The sequence below is a fragment of the Coprinopsis cinerea genome (assembly GCF_000182895.1).
Source record: "Coprinopsis cinerea okayama7#130 chromosome 11 map unlocalized cont3.11, whole genome shotgun sequence".
Lineage (NCBI taxonomy): Eukaryota > Fungi > Basidiomycota > Agaricomycetes > Agaricales > Psathyrellaceae > Coprinopsis > Coprinopsis cinerea.
The window spans coordinates 933,199-951,510 of NW_003307534.1; the positions used below are offsets into that span (position 1 = coordinate 933,199).

At 52.6% G+C, this 18,312-nt stretch overlaps 6 protein-coding genes across 6 annotated transcripts; 2 read left to right on the top strand and 4 right to left on the bottom strand.

Moving 5' to 3' along the window:
• Positions 1-69: 69 nt before the first annotated feature.
• On the bottom strand, positions 70-4,798 carry CC1G_15694 (aminoadipate-semialdehyde dehydrogenase; the record flags this gene model as incomplete). The annotated part of the gene is made up of 4 exons (XM_002910219.1): positions 70-1,167; positions 1,226-2,160; positions 2,210-3,232; positions 3,286-4,798. The coding sequence occupies 4 exons, from the start codon at positions 4,796-4,798 to the stop codon at positions 70-72; spliced, it is 4,569 nt and encodes a 1,522-aa protein (XP_002910265.1).
• A 262-nt stretch (positions 4,799-5,060) lies between these two features.
• CC1G_15695 (NMDA receptor-regulated protein 1a) lies at positions 5,061-7,992 on the bottom strand (the record flags this gene model as incomplete). Its single annotated transcript, XM_002910220.1, has 11 exons — positions 5,061-5,246; positions 5,300-5,568; positions 5,611-5,709; positions 5,760-5,951; positions 6,004-6,142; positions 6,198-6,267; positions 6,320-6,399; positions 6,450-6,581; positions 6,656-7,341; positions 7,391-7,751; positions 7,804-7,992. The coding sequence occupies 11 exons, from the start codon at positions 7,990-7,992 to the stop codon at positions 5,061-5,063; spliced, it is 2,403 nt and encodes an 800-aa protein (XP_002910266.1).
• Positions 7,993-7,997: 5 nt separating this feature from the next.
• CC1G_15696 (N-terminal acetyltransferase) lies at positions 7,998-8,201 on the bottom strand (the record flags this gene model as incomplete). The annotated part of the gene is made up of 1 exon (XM_002910221.1): positions 7,998-8,201. One exon carries the CDS (start codon positions 8,199-8,201, stop codon positions 7,998-8,000), a length of 204 nt encoding a protein of 67 aa, XP_002910267.1.
• A 155-nt stretch (positions 8,202-8,356) lies between these two features.
• Positions 8,357-13,216, top strand: CC1G_05280 (cohesin-associated protein Pds5; the record flags this gene model as incomplete). The annotated part of the gene is made up of 22 exons (XM_001840342.2): positions 8,357-8,986; positions 9,040-9,481; positions 9,533-9,681; positions 9,735-9,799; positions 9,856-9,942; positions 9,994-10,161; positions 10,212-10,260; positions 10,309-10,378; positions 10,429-10,562; positions 10,618-10,967; positions 11,026-11,146; positions 11,200-11,376; positions 11,430-11,638; positions 11,691-11,811; positions 11,869-12,003; positions 12,026-12,204; positions 12,256-12,370; positions 12,422-12,568; positions 12,626-12,703; positions 12,763-12,824; positions 12,880-13,090; positions 13,151-13,216. 22 exons carry the CDS (start codon positions 8,357-8,359, stop codon positions 13,214-13,216), a joined length of 3,765 nt encoding a protein of 1,254 aa, XP_001840394.2.
• A 590-nt stretch (positions 13,217-13,806) lies between these two features.
• Positions 13,807-15,538, top strand: CC1G_05281 (protein kinase subdomain-containing protein PKL/ccin3; the record flags this gene model as incomplete). The annotated part of the gene is made up of 7 exons (XM_001840343.2): positions 13,807-14,173; positions 14,239-14,530; positions 14,571-14,848; positions 14,929-14,989; positions 15,019-15,124; positions 15,171-15,348; positions 15,525-15,538. The coding sequence occupies 7 exons, from the start codon at positions 13,807-13,809 to the stop codon at positions 15,536-15,538; spliced, it is 1,296 nt and encodes a 431-aa protein (XP_001840395.2).
• Positions 15,539-15,720: 182 nt separating this feature from the next.
• CC1G_05282 (EstA protein) lies at positions 15,721-17,905 on the bottom strand (the record flags this gene model as incomplete). Its single annotated transcript, XM_001840344.2, has 5 exons — positions 15,721-17,066; positions 17,137-17,225; positions 17,289-17,378; positions 17,452-17,634; positions 17,688-17,905. 5 exons carry the CDS (start codon positions 17,903-17,905, stop codon positions 15,721-15,723), a joined length of 1,926 nt encoding a protein of 641 aa, XP_001840396.2.
• Between the last annotated feature and the right edge of the window lie 407 nt (positions 17,906-18,312).

Here is an 18,312-nt window from a genome sequence, read left to right on the forward strand (position 1 = left end):
CTTCCCGCCCTACATTCCGATCCCATCTATGTTTTTACCTAAAAGGTATAAGAAGCATCCGGAGCCAGCCTAAGCGCCACTCCTCCCAGAAGCCTTAACAACGACACTGTCAGCAAGCTCGGGCAAAGCCTTGACAACCCCACCCTCCGTGCCCTCGATAGCAGTCGCGGGCGCAACGGTAGGCCCAGGCAAGAATCCAGCCTTGACAAGCCAGGCAAGGTACAAGCCAAGCAACTCCTCATCCACAGTTGAATCCGTGCTTCCAGCCACGCCCGACGCATCGAGGTACTGCTGCACAAGCGCAACCTTATTCCTATCGTCCAACTCGGGTGCCTTGGTGCTCGTAGGGAGGTCGTCCAAGACAAAGTGAAGAAGGGGGAACAAAGCGTTCGTCTCTTCCTCCTGTGCTGGATCTCCACTTGTGCGAGCCTCCATAACATGCAACTCGAGCTTGCGGCGCCAGGTGACGTAGTCGCAGGTTTCGACTTTGAAGCCGTACTTGGGCAGCGAGGAGAGCATCGCGTTGAAGGTGGGGAGGGGTTTGGCGGTGATGTGCAAGACGGAGAGGTTGGAGGTTGGTGCGGACACCGTCGAGGATGCTTCGGTGGAGACACCTGAAGCGTTTTCAAGAGGGTAGACACCGGCTAGGGCGGTGCACAAGGCGACGTGGTCGACGGGGACCATGTTGACGGTGTTGTTCATATCGGGTACCAAGCCCAACTGCACACATCCCTTAACCATGCGCCATAGGAAGTCGTCGGTGTTGGTCACGGCAGTCGTGGAGTCACCAACGACATAGCCAGGTCGAACGATGTGTCCGCGCAATCCGCGTCGACCAGCTTCGAACAAGAGCTTCTCGGACACCCACTTGGATTGGCCGTATCCAGTCTTGAGGTCATGTCGCGAACCCTCGAGGTCGTCCGCTTCAGGAACTCCTCTGGAGATGTCAGCGCCCGAACCGGATTCAGGAGCCGCATCAGCAGCAGCCAGTCGGGACGCGAGAAGCTCGTCGGAAAGATGGACATAATGCTCGGTATCGACTGCTGATGTCGACGAAACAAAGACATATTGCTTGGGCTTGTTGGGAGTCGAGGCCAACTTGACGAGGGCCAGCGTCGAAATAACGTTGGCAGCACGCAGCTTCTCGTATGGATACACCCAGTGAACCTGCACACGAAGGAATTAGTTGGGCGGATCTCGAATACGAAGACAGATTGATACAGACCAAAGCACCATTATGCAGAATAACATCAACCTCCTGCTCCATTCTCTTCCACTCTTCTTCGGTGGCACCCAACCTGTCACCGCCAGCCAAATCACCAAGGATCACTTCAACTCGCTTCTCAGCCAGCCAGTTCTCATCCCACAGACCTTTATCGCTCAATCCATCCCTCAGCCTCTGAATACCCTTCTCGAGGTTGGAAGCCCTGACGAGACAAATTACCTTCTTGACCTTGAAGGAGTCTGCATGCGAGGTATCCTTGAGAGAAAGCAGCTTGTGCAAGACGAAAGCACCAAGGAAACCAGTAGCGCCAGTCAAGAACACGGTGAGCTTTCCTTCGGGCTTGGCTGAAGGATAAGTCTCGTCGAGCTGCTTAAGAAGCACCTCGTAGTCCTCAGCATAGTCGATCTCCTTCTTGGCAGCACCAGTGACCGGGCAGGTCTTGTCAGCACCTTCGGTCTTCGTGGGTGTGGCAGATCCGCTCTTGTCGCCGTCGATGACCAAGCCCAAGTCGTCCTCTGCCTTGCGGAGCTTGTCGAGGGCCTTGGCGAGTCCCCGGATGGTGGGCTCGTCGAAAATCAATCCGAGTGGGACGTTCACGACAAACATCTTGCGGAGCTCGAAGATAAGGCGAGTGGCGAGGATGGAGTGGCCACCGAGGTCGAAGAAGCTTTCGTCGAGAGGGATGGAGGCGGGTGCAGGCGAGCCTGGGAGGAGGGTAGACCAGACCTGGAGGAGCTGGGTCTCGGTAGGGGTGATCCCGGGGTGAATAGAAGAGAGCGGGAGAGGTGTAGTTGGGCTCATGGGGTTTGCAGCGGCGGAAATGGGGAGGTTGGGATTGTTGATCATGGAAAGCTGGGCGGTATCGGGGAAAGGAAGAGCTGGCTTGTCGATCTTGCCGTTGGGGTTCAGAGGCATGCGCTTGAGCGGGACAAACACTATATGCTCCGTTAGTACAACCACAGTCTGAAGGGCTGAATTACTCACATGTCGGGACGCTGTAGCTAGGAAGCTTGCCCTTGAGATACTCCCGAATGTGCCTGATCAACTTCCTGTACCGTCTGATACCCTTGACAACTTCCCTCTTGCTCTTATCACCATCCTCCGCCTCGCTAGGTGCCGAGGCAATGTCACTCCAATAGGCCTTGACGTCGTCGGTATCGTGAGGAACGAAGTAGCTGACCAAAATCTTCTCCTCGTCCTTGTCACGTCGCACGAGGGTGACGTTCTCCCGAACATACGGGTGTTGGCTCAAGTGAGTGTCAATCTCACCCAACTCGATTCGGAATCCACGAATCTTGATCTGGTCGTCAGCTCGTCCAGTGCACTCGACGGTTCCGTCAGGGCGGTATCGTCCAAGGTCACCGGAGCGGTACATGCGATCGCGGATGCCCTTCCAGTGGCGGGCTTCGGGACCAGGCAGGCTGCAGTGTGTTGGGTGGAGGATGGTATCGCGGCGTTCGATGGGGGTCTTGGCTGCGAACCAGTTCTCGACGAACTTCTCCTTGGAGGCTTCCTCGTCGAGGTAACCCTCGGCCAGACCACCGGATCTGACGTAGATTTCACCAACTTCACCAATGGCACAGGGGACATTTCTGTCGTTCCTGTTCACAACAAGGAGTTGGACGTCGATCATACCCTGACCCGCGGGCATGATGTCCTTTTGGGTCTTGAGGAAGGTGGAGTCCGAGTTGACGCTGGGGATGGCGAAGTAGGAGACGGCACGTTGGGTTTCGGTAGTGCCGTACATGTTAATGATCTGGACATTGGCGGCCAGTGATTGTAGACGGAGGCAGTCTCGCTTGGTGAGGACGTCACCGACAAAGAAGGCGGAAAGGAGCGAGGGAATGGGGGTCGTAGCTTGAGCACTGAGGAGCTGACCCATGGCAGGGGTGAGATGAGTGACGGTAATGCTAGAGTTGGCCATCCAGGTGGCGAGACGACCAGGAGTACCGATATCTTCAGCGGTAGGAACATGCAGCTCAGCTCCGAAGAAGAGGGGCGTGAACACTACAGTTTTGTGAGCTAGACCCTCGGGAGTCAGATAAATAGTAAATACGCACTGTCACGTTGAATAGGGTCGTGCGCAATTCCGCTCAACATTGTAAACTTGGAAGACGAGTTCAACCCGAAGCGTTCTCCCATCCAAGGGAAGAAATGAGTCAAACTGTAGTGACGACCTCGTACTCCCTTGGGAATACCTGTGCTTCCACTGGTGAAAGAGAGGGTACCAACGCTGTCAGGACCCAAAACGACATTGGGATCGGTGTCACCAAGGTTGGCTTGGGACGCCAACTCATCGTTGTGTCCTCCCGCCAGGGATCCATCAGGGGAGACTTCGAGACCTGGAACCTCTACACGGATGCTCAACTCCTCGTTGAGGAATTGGCGTACGCTGGGGTTGATAGTTCCAGCTCCCTTGAGGACAATCAAACCTCGGGGTTGGGCGACGCGGAGGTAGATGATTTGACGCGATGGAGGGTAGGCGGGGTCGATGACGGAGAAGGTGGCACCGGCCTTGAGCACAGCCATCACTGCTACAACCAAATCGACAGAGCGATGAGCGTAGACCATGACGACTTCTTCGCGTTGGACTCCATGACGCAAAAGGTGATGTGCGAGCACGTTGGATGCCTTGAGGATGGCGCCGTAGGTGTAGACGACCTTTGAACCGTCGTCAAGGGACTGGAAGACGCAGGGTCGTTCAGGGAATTGGCGAGCGTTGTGAGAAAAGATATCGGTGATGGCGCCCTTCCATCCGCACCAATCCAAATCAGCCGTGGGGTCAGGAAGAGCAGCCTTTTGCTTGGGCGTCAAAAGGGGTACCGAACCAATCTGGGCAAGCGGGTTGGAGGCAACCTTGCGAAGCAAGACTGACAATTGGTCCACAATAAATCCAATTCTGGCAGAAGTGAACAACAGCGAGTTGTACAAGATCTTGAGCGAAATGTTGGGGGCGATGGATTCTCGGGTCGTAGCCGGGGGTCGAGTAACGAAGATGGTCAGATCCGAACTGAGTGAAGTCGAACGGATGAAGTCGTCTTTGCCTTCACTTGAAGTTTCGTCGAAGAACCTGACCCTGAAGATGGGTGACTCGAGGGGCTGGCCCTTGTTGAGTTCGCGCTTGATTTCCTCGAACGGAACGGCGTTGTCTTCAGCTTCCTTCTCGACCTGCTGCACCCGTCGAACAACGGCCCAGAACGGGTCTGACGGGTCGATGCTCAGTCGCAAGACGAGGGGTTCCCTGCCCATGCTTGCAGATGAGGATCCAATGACGATGTCGTTGTCGCCGGTATATCGATGCAGGAGAACGGTGAACGCCGACAGAAGCAGGTGGAAGGCTGATGGCCTTCGCTCTTCATGCTCCTCTTCATCGTCAAGGTCGTCTTCATCGCTTTCGTTGAACAAAGCAAGCTTCAAGAGACTGAGCGAAGTCTGTTCGGAGAGTTGAGCTGAATGAGCGGCCTCGACGAGCTTGCTGGTTCCCGATGGTCGCGGATAGTCGGTGGGCAGCGAGAGCGCTGGCAAGTTTTGGAGACGGCTGACGACGCGCTCCAGGCGTGCGTTGTCGGCCATGGTTGTACGGTCCAAAGTTTAATGACTCCCCCCATTTTTCGTTCGACCGATAATCCCAACGGAAAAACGGAGATCCTGCAAATTGGCCGGATGACTAAGCAATCGATCACGAGCCTTGGCGTTTAGCGCCCAACGATCTGAGCGCTTAACCGTGAAGGTGGCCTGCGAGCAGTTCCCGAAGCCGAATTAAAGGTTGAGAGAAAATGTTAACGAGAAAATTATTAAAATAACATGTTGGTCTATTCAAGGTCGCGAGCCAGATCTAAGGAGTAGCTTCAACCTTCTCCGCCGCCTCAGGCTTAGCCAGCACGCTCTTCTTCAACTCTTGCTTCTCGTTCGATGGCTTGAAAACCGTCGAAAGCTCAAACTTGGTATCCAGTGCGGTACGGAATTCGCCCTCTTTAGATGATTTGATGTCAGCGAGGAGTTTGAGCGCAGACTTAGCAGTCTAAGGCAGACATCAGTAAATGCACCCGGCGACGGTCCACGACAAGATCATACCTGGATACCCAAAATCACAGGCTCCTTCACCAAGCCAAACACGGCATTTTCAATCTCGTCGAGGGGCGCATCGAGTACCTTCAATGCCTTCGCAGCGGCCAACACACACTCGCCGTCTGACGAGTGCTTTTGGAGGAACTGTGAGTTGAAGGTGGCGGCATCGATATTGCCTGGCTCTAATTTCCCCAGAGCCTCGGTGAATGCGGGTCCAACCGGTGGCGGAGGCGCTTGCGGGAATTTAGAGGCTAGCAGAATCGACCATATCGTTACTACCTGCGTTTGGTATTTGAGGGAATCACCAAGGCACATACCTCGCGCCTTCAAATCGACAATCCTCAAATGCAGTTCGGGATGGCCGGGATGCAATTTTTGAGCACGCAGCAAAGCAGAAACGGCTTGCAACAGTTTCTCTGCGACCACAAATCAGTTACTGAACCTCTGATCCGCCTGAGGCACTCACTTCTGCGAATCTCGACGTCATAAACTGCCAGCCACACATCGACTCGTTCGGTACCAAGTGAGACGAGAGGGTGAAGCAGCTTATGTGCCTGTTCCAAGGGATCCGACGCCCCCAGTAGCTTCAAGCCATCGGGATCGTCGTCCTTAGCTGCCGGAGGTTCCAAACCCTTATCCTCGTTGCTTGATTGCGGAGCTAAAGTCACAGTTAAATGGACGTCTTGCGCGCATGGGCAAGGGTGACAAACCTTTCTTGTCGTCTGCAGGCTTGGTGGCCGCAGCTGCCTTTTTGGCCTTCTTCTTGGCCTTTTTCTCCGCATCGGTCAAAGGAGCGACTTTCGAGAGGGATTGGACAATGGAAGGGTCGTCGTGCACGGAAACGTAGATCTGAGGCAACCGCAGAGTCAACACAAGTCAGGCATGGGCAGAAGGCGACACTTACGCGAGAAGCAGAGACAGCAGCCTTGATGTACGCAGGATGAGAGCGCAGCTGATCCTCCCACTCCAACATCCTGGATAGGGACCGTAAGCTTGTCGACCCCAATCAGACACAACGAAACGCACTTGGTGTAAATGTTGATCGTGAACTTGCGAAGATTGTACCCGTGGAAGTCGTATTGGTCGTCCTCAATCTCGTCAAAGACCTGATGCCAACCTGTCAGGTCGGCTCTACACGAGACATCAAACTACGAACCTTCTTAATCGCAGTCCACTTCTTCAATGCCAAGTTCGGCTTGCCGTTCTGTTCGTGTGCCAATGCTTCTTCGGTGAGATATAACAGACTCTGCATGTCTTCCAGATCGGCACCCGGGCTTGCAGCATCTTTCTATAAAACAAGAAATGATAAGTAGGAATTCTCGCTTGCCCGGCCGTTACCCAGGAGAAAAGAAATGTATACACCTTGGTAAACAAGCCGAAGATCGAGCTTGCCTCTTCGACCATACCGGCGCGGAGGAGGTACTTTCCGGTCTTGGTGTTCAAGAAACGATCTTGTCCGTCGAGCAATCGCGCCTCATTGACCGCTGAAGCAGCACCATAATCGTCACCAGCGCGTTTCAAAACGCGACCCTTGAAGAGGTAGAGATCGGGTAGGGTGGGTGTATGGTCAATTGCCTGGTTGATCAACTCCATTGCCTGTTGATGTCGTCCGAGATAGGAATGGTGCTGTGCAAGGAAGTACAACGTCCAGAGGTACGTGGTAGGGTCGTCTGAGTATTTCTCCTTAAGGTCATTGACAATTTTCTCAATCGCATCCTTCTTGCTTGCGTCCTTGTAGAGCGACTTGAGGTCGGCGAAGAGAGAGGGAATACCACGTTCCAAGCCGCGCACGAGGTAGGGTTCGACGAGTTCAGCAAACTTATCGCCGGTAGACACGGACAGAGCGAGTCGTTTGGGAGCTGTAGCGCGGGGAAATTGCTCGATGAATTGCTCAAGCCTGTCGAGGGTTTCCTGGCTGTTTCCGTCGAGGCTGAGTCCAAGGTAGTTCAGGTATCCGCGGTAGTAGTCGTAGCACTCGGGATTGCGCTCCAGAAGGTGGGTCCATGCGTCCTTTGCCTCGTCGGATTTGAGCTCGGTGAGCAATCGTGCTGTGCAACCGTCAGCGTCTATTTGTGGTGAACGATCGAGGGCACTCACCCCGTGCCTCGAAAACCGCAGTCTTGTCGACAATTGCTCGTGCCTTCGAGTTAGTGTCGAGCACACGAAGAGCCTCCTCTAGATCTCCCGACTCCTCCAAAAGCCGCACGTAGTAAAGTAAGGTTTCGGAGTGTTCGACATCTTTATCGGGAACGTTCTTGAGCGTCTTTTCGTAATGCTCCAGGACCTTCCTTGCCTCAGCGTGATTTCCGTTGAGGTAATGGGCAACGGAGAGAGCGACCCAATTCTGGCGGAGGTTGGGGCGCAATCGCAACAGGGTCCATCGAGTCTCTACGAGGTTTTCGTATAGTCTGAGCTGGGTTTGGAGATGGGCTGCGTCGCGGAGAATGTTGAGGTTATCCTGGACGTCTCATTAAGCTTCGAAATCACTGAACGCGACGTCGATCACGCACCTTGTCAAACCTCAGAGCCTGAGTGTACGACTTGAGAGCCTCCTCATAGTTCTTCTCGCCCTTCTGGATGAGCCCAAAGACGTGCCAACAGATATGGGAGGTGAGGTCGAGCCGGACGCCCTTTTTGACGAGATCGATGCCCTCTTCACGTCGGCCCATGTGCGTCAGGATCAGACCCTTCATACACATGGTTTCTAGTACACCGTCAGTACAGAACGTAGCTCATCGAGGACCAACACGCTACCTCCATGTTCGGGAAATTTCTTGAGGATCTGATCAGCGGTCTTGAGGCCCTTGGTGAGCTGCCTGGTCTCGTAGAGGGTGAGGACCTCCTTGAAGAGACGCCCTTCCTTGGACGGCAGCGCCCTCTTTGGAGGAATTCCTGGCACCCTGGACATTTAGATGTTGGTGGTTATCGGAGGAAACGGTGACTTTTGGCTGAGATCATCACCCATCACGGCGAGTAGACAAAGGCAAACAACGCGCGACGACAGTTGCCGCGACCCGCGCAGGAACCTTCTTCACCAACCACCAACCCCACCACCTCTCCCAAATGGTGGCACAGACCAGACACGGCGGTGGCCAGCCATCGCCAAGGAAGAAGCTCGAATTCCGCGAAAAGCTCACTGGGAAGGGCCTCTCGACCGACGCTCTGCTCAAGAAGCTCAAGACCTTGCATGATCAGCTCGCCGCTCTCGAACAAGAACACGTTGAAGTCAAGTCGTTGGACACAGCGAAGAAGGAGTTAATTAGCGCCAGTCTGCTTCTGCATAAGGAACGAGGCGTCAAAGCATACACCGCATGTTGTCTCGCCGACATTCTGCGTCTATACGCGCCGGACGCCCCATATACCCCAGCGGAACTCACGGATATCTTCGAATTTTTCTTCAAGCAACTCTCGGCAGGCCTCAAGGGAACGGACTCGACATATTACAATGAATACTTTCACCTTTTGGAGTCGTTGTCGACGGTTAAGAGCGTTGTCCTGGTGTGCGACTTGCCCAAGGCGGACAAACTCATGACACTAATCTTTCGCGAATGCTTCTCGCTCGTGAGGCGAGACCTGCCAAAGAAAGTGGAGATATTTCTAGTCGATACCTTGGAGGCCCTCATCGACGAGTCGCAATCCATAAACGCGGACGCTCTGGACCTGATTCTCGCTCAGTTTAAAGACAAGAATTTGGTGTGTAATCCTTCGAATTTGCTTATATGGGAGGTGCCTTGACGCGTCTTTAGGGTTTGGATAACGCGGCATACCGATTGGCAACCGAAGTATGCAATAGGGCTTCGGACAAACTCCAACGGAACATCTGCCAATACTTCAACGACATCATTACCGACCAGTCCGCTGAGGACGACTACGACGACATTCGCAAAGCTCACGACCTCATCAAGGCTCTACACCGTTCATGTCCTGGCGTTCTCGATAGTGTCATTCCCCAATTGGAAGAAGAACTCCGTGCAGAAGACCTCACCATCCGGTTGCTGGCAACACAAGTTTTGGGAGAAATGTTTGCAGACATCAAAAACGGCTCTGACCTCTTCCGAAAGTACCCCAACACATGGAACGTTTGGTTATCCAGAAAGAACGACAAAGCAGTCCCTATACGACTGAAAGTGGTCGAATCATGTCGCGCCTTGATCCAGAATTTACCGGAGTCGAGAGAAGCGCTCGAAGGTACGTGTGTCTCTTTGAACACATGTATTCCTCCTCACGAAGGTTAAACAGGCCTTTTGAATGATAAAATTATGGACCCCGACGAGAAAGTACGAGCGGCTGTGTGCAAGCTCTATTCGCAGCTGGATTATGAAGCTGCTCTCCACCACGTTTCCGAGGCTCAGCTTCGCAACGTTGCTGGTAGAGGGCTTGATAAGAGAGTATGATCAAGCTTTGCAATGGTCGTATCACGTCATTCTCATCTTATTGATAGCATTCTGTTCGCATCGAAGCTCTCAACAGTGTTGGTAAAATCTACAATATCGCCTATCCCCAAATGTCAGTCCCTTTGAACAACCTCGAACCATGGCCTCATTGACCAGTTGACCATGTAGCGACAATAATGATCCTACGGCTATCAAGCAATTTGCCTGGATACCAGACGAAGTGCTTAAGATCACCAACACGCTGCCAGAAGTTCGGTAAGTCGGTTGGGGGTTAGCGGTTGAGCAATGGAATTGACGATCCCCCAGGTCGGTGGTTGAACAGGTGGTAGCTGACCATCTATTACCATTGCCGTCCCCTGGCTCGAAAGGGGAGGTGGACGAGGAAGCCTGGACAGATCGACTGTTGGGTATGATGCGATATCTAACAGACAAGTCTATCAACGCGCTGCTGGGCCTTAGTGGTGTCAAATCCATGTATGTAGGTCAACCCTCTTCGAAAGGCCGATGTACTCAACTCCCGGTAGACGGCCTAACATCTACGAAATTTTCATCGACACGTGTGTACAATACAATGTATGTTGCTCTACCCATACGTGTGTCGGTTTGCTAAGATGATTTTAGGGTGGGATTATTGACGAGAATGAAGACCTGATCACTCGACGGCTGGCTGCCACCAGCCAACACCTCGCAGGTGCACCGCCTTGATGACTTTACGTGTTCAAAGGCCTGACATCGAATTAGCCTCATTTCCCGATCCCCTCAAAGCAAAGGAGGATCTCAACACCTTTGCCAAACTCAACGAAAATAGACTGTTCAAACTGGCCAAAACATGTATGGACCCTCAAACCGATGTAAAAGGTCTCGCTAAAGCCACTGTACGTTCCGTTATCGCAGTCCTTCAGCGACGCTCGCTTAGACCTTTATCTTCAGTCCGAATTCCTCAAACGGCTCGACCAAACCTCAGCTAGCCTTGTTCCTACTCTCTCCACTTTTCTTCGACGCGCAAGCTTCCGGATTATCAACCAGTCAAGCGTTCCCTCCCTCCTCAAACGCGTAGCCAGAAGCCATGGCAGTACTGCTGGTCACCTCATTCAGGCCTCGAATCATGCAAGAACACTGTTGTCATTCGTGGCAAGGCACTGCCCAGCGGTGTTCAAGCCGCATACTGCAGAATTGGCGAAGGCATTGGTTGACGAGAAGAACATTCAGTTGGTGGAGGTAGCCTTGCAGGCATTGGCGGGCCTAGTGAAATGGGACGAGAGTTTGGCCACAGCTGACAGGTGAGCCAAATCATTTCTAGCGTATTCCCAGCTGGTTCTCATAGTCACTGTTACCCAGGCGAACAGTAGAACGGATAGAAAAATTCTCTCTCCATACTAGTTGGCGTCTGGCCAAATTTGCTGCCCGCTACCTCTGTCATTCTAGGACAAAGGAGGAAGCGGCCAAGAAGCTTATCGAGGTATGTTGGTTTATCTTGAAATGAAATAGTTGCACTGACGCTCCGTGGAACAGGCAATCACAGACCAGTTCTCGTCCGCAGATTCTGCTGACTTTGAAGGTATCGGAGCCCGGGTCGCAGCTTTGTCTCAGGTCGCGCGATACTGTCCCGCAGCATTTGAACGCCGAAGTGAGGCTCTGACTGCCTTCTTGCTCAAGAAGCTTCTTATGGTTCCCAGCTCTGCCGATCCGGTACGTCCCTCCCTTTCACTTTCTTTTGACGCCCTGATAGACGTCCCTACCAGGAGGAAATGGACGATGGCGAAGAATGGATGGAGAATGATGAAGTCCCAGACGTGCTACGCGCCAAACTCCAAGCCCTCAAGTTGTTCAGGAACAGGTCTTTAGCACATGGGGCAGCAGAGAACGCACTTGAGATCGCCACGCCGGCACTGAAGATGTTTGCTACGCTCCTGGAACATAATGGCTCTCTAAATCCCGAGGCCGAGGAGAAGTACGCGTTCTCGTCTCAGCTTTGATGAGGTAGCTGACCGTCCCATTCGCAGCCCAAAGTTCCTCTCACGCATGCGGCTGCAAGCTGCTTTCGCCCTGCTCCATCTTTCAACTATCGAAGTCTTTGCAAATGCGATAACGCCCAAATTTTTGAGGTTGGCCGTCACTGTGCAGGTTAATCATGTCGTCTTTCGCATTCAAAGAGTACTGAGGTTAACTTTATCTGCTCAGGATTCATGTTACAACGTCCGAATGGAATTCGTTACCAAACTCGTAACGCTGCTACAACCCCGGAAACTACCACCGCGGTACAATGTCATCCCCTTCCTCACAGTCCATGATCCTGAAGACGACGTGAAGAGTCTGGTATGTTGCTTGGTCTGTCTAGCTCAAATGTCGATCTGATGTTGTTGTCAAGGCTGCATCGTATGTCAACGGTGCCAAACGCAAAATGCCCCCCAACATCAAACTTGAAAATCTGGAACTCATTTTCATCCGCTTGCTTCATCTCCTCGCTCATCATCCGGATTTCAGCACCTCTCACGAGGACTTGTTTGACATTGCCAAGTGCGCTTTCTTCTTTCGCTGGTCGTAGTGGGAATCTAACGTTGTGCACAGATATGTGCAGTTCTATCTGGATTTGATCGCCACGCAGGATAATGTATCGTTACTGCACCATTTAGCAATGAAGTTGAAGACGGTCCGGGATGCAGAGTCGCATTCACACACGGAGGTAAGGCTTCACCAGCTTCGCGGTCACCATCATAACTGACGGCGCTACTAGCAACTATATATTATGGCTGAACTTGCTCAAGAGTTGATCAAGATGCGCGCGTCGACTCATTCGTGGACGATCCAGACATATCCTGGAAAGGTCCGACTTCCCTCCGATATCTTGCGACCATTGCCTTCGGCAGATGCTGTGAAGCAGGTGAGTTCTCCGGACAGGCGTTGCAATGCTGTGTCCTTAACATTGATCCATGGTTAGATCGTCAGAACGGTGTATCTGCCTGAAGACACTCGTTCATGGTTGAGCGAACTCGCCAAGACGGCAGCGCTTCCAAAGGTATGACTGCTCAAGCTGAACATCTGCTGACTAGGGCTCAATATGGTCGACTTTGCTAGGAAAAGAAAGAACGAAAGCCTGCAAAGCGGAAGGCAACATCCTCCAAAGCCAACGGCCACAAGTACGTTCCTGCTTTCCATGCTTTGTAATAATTCCTTACGCTAAGACCCTGATAGGCGTCCTCGAAAACGTGCTAAATCGGTCAATGACGATGACGACGAGGACGATGACGATGACGAGACGGGAGGGGATACCTCCGAAGCGGAAGCTGCCACGGACGATATGGACGTGGACGGAGGACGATCATCCAGTCCACCTGCGCGCGAAAAGTCAGAGGAGCCTCCACGGCCGAAGGGTACCCGTGTCAGTGCGCGGAACCTTGCCAAGGTACGTGCCGTCTTGTCTGTCATTACATGCGGTGGGATCTGACCTGCTATGGCTGGACAGACTAAAGGTGGTAAATCTACAAAAGCCAAAGTCAGCTCGCCGCCACCCGACTCGGACGAAGAGTGATGGATTTCCGTCGCCACTTTTCCCCTCTCCCTCGCTACCAGCTCTGTAATATCTAGGCTCTCATGTTCATTTCGTGCTCCCGTTCATGACGTTTTCTCTGTCGCTGTCGTAATTGATCTATTCTGTGTATTGCGGTGTTTATTTTATGGTTCCTTCTTTTTTGACCTGTTCATCGCCTGCTTTCCTGTATCGAGACGTGCTAGTTAATGCCATGTATTACAACATCTTAACTGGCCGTTAAAACTGGTTGGGTGCTCGCTCAGACTCTTGAATTTTCGTGGATCGCCGCAAGCGCCTGGCGCGCGCAAGTCACGCGATCAATGAAGCAAGACACCAGATTCCCTTTTCACACGTATCTCTAATATTCATTGGCATGTATATTCATAAACCAGGTCAAAAATCGCGTAGGAATGCAAAAATCTGAGTGCGTACAGTATGTGGAAGAGGTTCAAAACGACCCATTCAGGCGACTCTCTGTGCACATTAGTCATCGAATCAAGTTGGAGGCGGCTTGATCATGACATTGACCATGTTCAACCACGACGTTCGCGTCCCACACTGACTTGGTCCCTTCAATTCGTCCTTTGGCCATGCCCTTATCGTTTTCGACTCTTCTCATCAATAATTGCGGCTACTTCAATGGGAATCCAACGACAGTAATCCTCAAAATCTCTCCCTCGTTCCCCGGCGGAGTATGGAATCAAGAAGAATTCGGACAGCCGGTGCCTGCCACCTGGGACTCAAAGGACATCTCGAAGGCGGATGGTGTCCTCGAAGTTGAGCTTCTGAAGCGCATTTCTGAAGGCCGGACCGGCGCGACATTTACCGCAAATGTCGTCTCAGCGACCCATGGCGGTGTTGACGTCCGACCAAACCTCCCCCCAACTCTATGCCTGAAATTCGCCAAGCCTGAATTCAGTCGCAGCCTGGCTCGAGATGCATGGTTTTCTACGAGCAGTTGGAGTCCCTTCAAGACATATCCATCCCAGATTGCTTTGGTTTTTACTCTTCAACCCTTGCAGAACAACCCCATTTCCCCGACCTCGAATATATGCCATGGACCGACCGGTGGCATTCCTTTGAAGACACAGATTCTGATGCACCCATGTATCTTGACAAGTACCCCTCGCTTGACTATTTGCCGGACGATATCCCATATTGGGTAGAAGAAAAGAAAGTGCACCATCCTTCTTTCATGCTCGACTCGCCCTGGTACAAATGGGATCGCGGTGACGCCGCTCGGACAATTTCTGTCCTCGTTTTGGAACTACTTGGCGATGATTGCACAGATCGAAGTGGTCCTGCGACTGAGTCGTTATTTTTCTTGACGATTTATGCACGTTTGCTGATGCAGGTCCAGGAAGGAGGTCAGGGCGCTGTTGGAAGACATCGGTGCTGCCGGTATTTCACACGGAAACATAAGTCCATCTAATGTTCTCGCATTTCCCAGTGATTCCCTTGGACGAGCCCCACAGTGCCCTCGACACAATGTTGTCCATCGATGGAGAATCATTGATTTTGACCGAAGCCGGAGATGCGATATCAGAAACCTGAGCGCCGAGGGTAGAGGTATCACAACGGGTGATCCATCGAAACAGCTGGCCCTGGGCGGGTTTGGATTTCCTCTACGCCGTAAGAAATAGATCGCAATTCATATTCTTCGGATTGTACTATTCGCATAACGATCTTGTATTCTGTGCAACTAATGCTAGTTATGCCTGGGGAACTTGGACGTTCTGCGGCCCAGGGCAACATTCACCATCTGGGGCAAGTGTCTGCTTGATATACATGCAATCCCACAGAACGGTTTCGCTTCGGCCAAACATAAGTTCATTCTACGAGCTCGTTCAACTACGGATCCAAACGCCTGCACATGAAGTGCCCAGCTGCAACGGCACGACTCCAACAGTAACGATTTTCTGTATAATGCCACTCCAGCTTCTGCTTTCCGTAGTTCTGGTTCTGCCTCCAATCGTCCTTTACAGGTTTCGTCAAATTATCGCGTATTTTGAGGAGGTACTATGTTACACTACAAGGACGAGCTCGGGTTCAAGGGGACGATCGTAGACCGTCCCCCAAAGGTGCTGCATATACCGTAACCGAGAGAAAGCGATATGGTGTCGGGCCGGATAGTAAGTACTAGCATGAAAACATTACAACATGGAAAGGATATGATAAAACAAGTCGAATGCCTGAAAGGTGTGCATTGAATGCGAAACCGAATGCTCCAAAAGTGCGAATATAACAGTGATCCCAAAATGCCCAAAGAATAATATGATAATGAAGTGTGCATGCGAAGGTCGAATAGATAGCCAGTGCTGAGAATACATATCAGACGAAGGATGGGATTGGGGGGCTTTTAGGAGAGGTAGTCGAAGAAAGTGGAGGTGATGCTGAGAGAGCGCGCCTTTTGGGGATCCCCCAATGTCGTGGAAGCGGGGGTATACTGGGTGTGTTTTGAGCTTTAAAATTGGAATGTGATGCGGGTAGACAGAATCCCAGGTTCACTGAGAGCCGCACGGTCCTCGGCTGAGTTCGACTCCGATTTTTTGCACGAGCGCGTGTCCAAGAGGCTCCAAGGCCTCTTTCCACACATGCTTTCTCCTGCGTCCCTCAAAGATCGACGCCGAGCGCTCGCCCGTCTCGCCTTCAGGTCCAAAAACAAAGACCCTGTCTTCCCGCCAGGGAGCTTCCCCATGCGCAAAGGCAATCCACCTCTCCTGCATGGCGTCCCTCACGCGGGTGTACGAAAACTCGTCGACGGGCGTGGTCTCCCAGTCTGCGTCGTTGAAATCGATGGGTGAATGCAGGTCGTCTTCGTCATCGCTGACGTCGAACGGCCCGTCGAAGAAGGTATCTTCCTGGGCGGAAGCGAGGACGGATTCGGGAAGTGGAACGGTGTCGAAGAGGTACATGATGTCCGCTGCATGGTGGGGGATGCCTCTCGCAGGACCTTCCTGGTCAAACACGTATCTCCAAACACCGCGCCCACCGCGTTCGCGTTTCGCGTTCTGGAAGATGCACTCCGTCGGCCAAGCCACTCGAGCATCGTTGACAAGGTCGAGTACTCGTTCTGCAATCTCTTCTTCAGGGGTATAGGAAGAGATATCGTACGCGCGTGCGATGGTGTTCGCCTTTGCGAGGGAAAGGCAGATGGCCTTGAGACGTCTGACGACGGCAGCAGAAGTCCAGAGGGATATTGGCAGCGACCACAGCAAAGAATCCGTGGAGCAGTCACCGATGATGAGCGGCTGTACCAGTTCGCGAACCGGCGTCCTCGACCTACTCCGATCCCGTCGAGTGAGACTTCGGGTTCGACTTCGACTTCTGCTTCTGCTAGGTACGGTGAGGAGGTTCGGGGAGAGGCGGGTCGGGGAGACAGCTCGGAGGAAGCTTTCTTTGGGTATATGTGGGGTTTGTTTCTTGTTCGTGCTTCGATGGCTCCTCCTCTCGCCGTCATCATGAGAATGTGAATGCGAGAAATAGCTCTTCCATCCATCTCGGAAGAAGACACCATCATCGACAGCGCGAAGGCACTGTCCGAGTCCGCACAGCTTCTCTACCTTCAGTGCTCTCAAAGATTCCATATCGGTGACTTGAAGAGATGACATGAGGCGTGATAGTTGCCATCCTGCAGAGTTCACGTCGGGAACAGTCGGCTCGAAGACTGCACTTTGAACTATAGCACGGGCAAAACTCGGCTTGGTCTCGTTGGCCTTTGAGAGAAGGTGGCAGATGATGTCAGCAGCGCCCGAGGATGCACCGAAGAGGGTAATATTGGTTGGATCGCCGCCGAACTCGCCAATATGGCGATGAAGCCACTCGAGGCATCTCTGTTGGTCGCGCAGGCCTGGAGTGGAAACACCGCACCCATAATCAACATCGGAGTAAGGCGGGTCAGTCCACGATGAAGAACGTACCGTAGTTCCCGGTTCCTTCGTCACCGGAGAGCTTGTTGTCTTCCTGAAGCATGGGACTTGCAGCGAAACCCAAAAGTCCTATCCGGTAACTGTACAATGGAGTAGCCAACTAAGGTCAGGTAAAGAAAACGTCATGGATGATATCAACGTACTTGAAAGTGACCACAATGACGAGTTTGCCAACCTCCATGCCTTTCTGAACGAGGTGGATGCCATCGTAAACCCAGCTAGAACCAGCGCCTCTGTTTCCGCCGCTTTACAGCATCGGTCAGTTGGAGTAAAAATAGTAAGTAGTGAACAATAGCGGTGGCTTACCCATGAATCCAGAGCATGACGGGTACTCTCGAGTTTGCAGTCAGCCCGGCGGGGCATGTGATATTGAGATTGAGGCATTCGAATTCGTCGTGCTTCAGCGTCTGCGAAGGGAGCTCGCTGTCAGCGACGCCGAAGAGTAATTCCTCTGCTGGTTTGCAGTTGGCTGCTTGCGGACATATTGGACTTGTGCGCAGCGTTAGAACTCGCGAGAATATCCATGAGGGAATTTCGCCTACCCGTGTTTTGAGGCGTCAGTGAGTGGTGGATACGTGGTGTGAAGTATCGACTGGCGGAAACGTGCAGGGATAGAAGCGTATTTGATTCCGAGGAACTGGTGTACGGGAGCTTCAGGCGTTGAGAGCGGATGCTCAATGCCGACGAAAGTGGTGTTCAAGGCCTTATGACGACGCTTGACCGATCGGAGCTCGAGGGATGAATGTTGTAAGTCAGACATTGTGTATGTGTTGCGCCTCTATAGTGGAACGGAGGGGAGGGGAGGGTTAAAAGGGAAATGTAGTGAGGTAAGGGGGAGGCTATCGCTTAAGAAAGACCAAGGAGCGTTTTGATGTCTTCATTCGCTGGTACTGCTTTCGCATGGTGGTGTTTATACTGTGCGATCGATCGATTCAGGCGCTTTAGGAGGAGCAGGCCCAAAAACCCTGCTACTCCGCTCAGAATGGAAGGTGTCCAGCCCATCACGTGCGGCGCGAATTGATTCCCTCTTCTCCGGCATGGCCATTGAAAGGCCGTTGTATAGCCTTTTGAGAGCATTAGGTTATGACATGGAAGACACCTGGACGGGTGATGCTGACCATAAACAAACCCCTAGCGAAGGAACTTGGAGGGCTAGGTCATCTATTA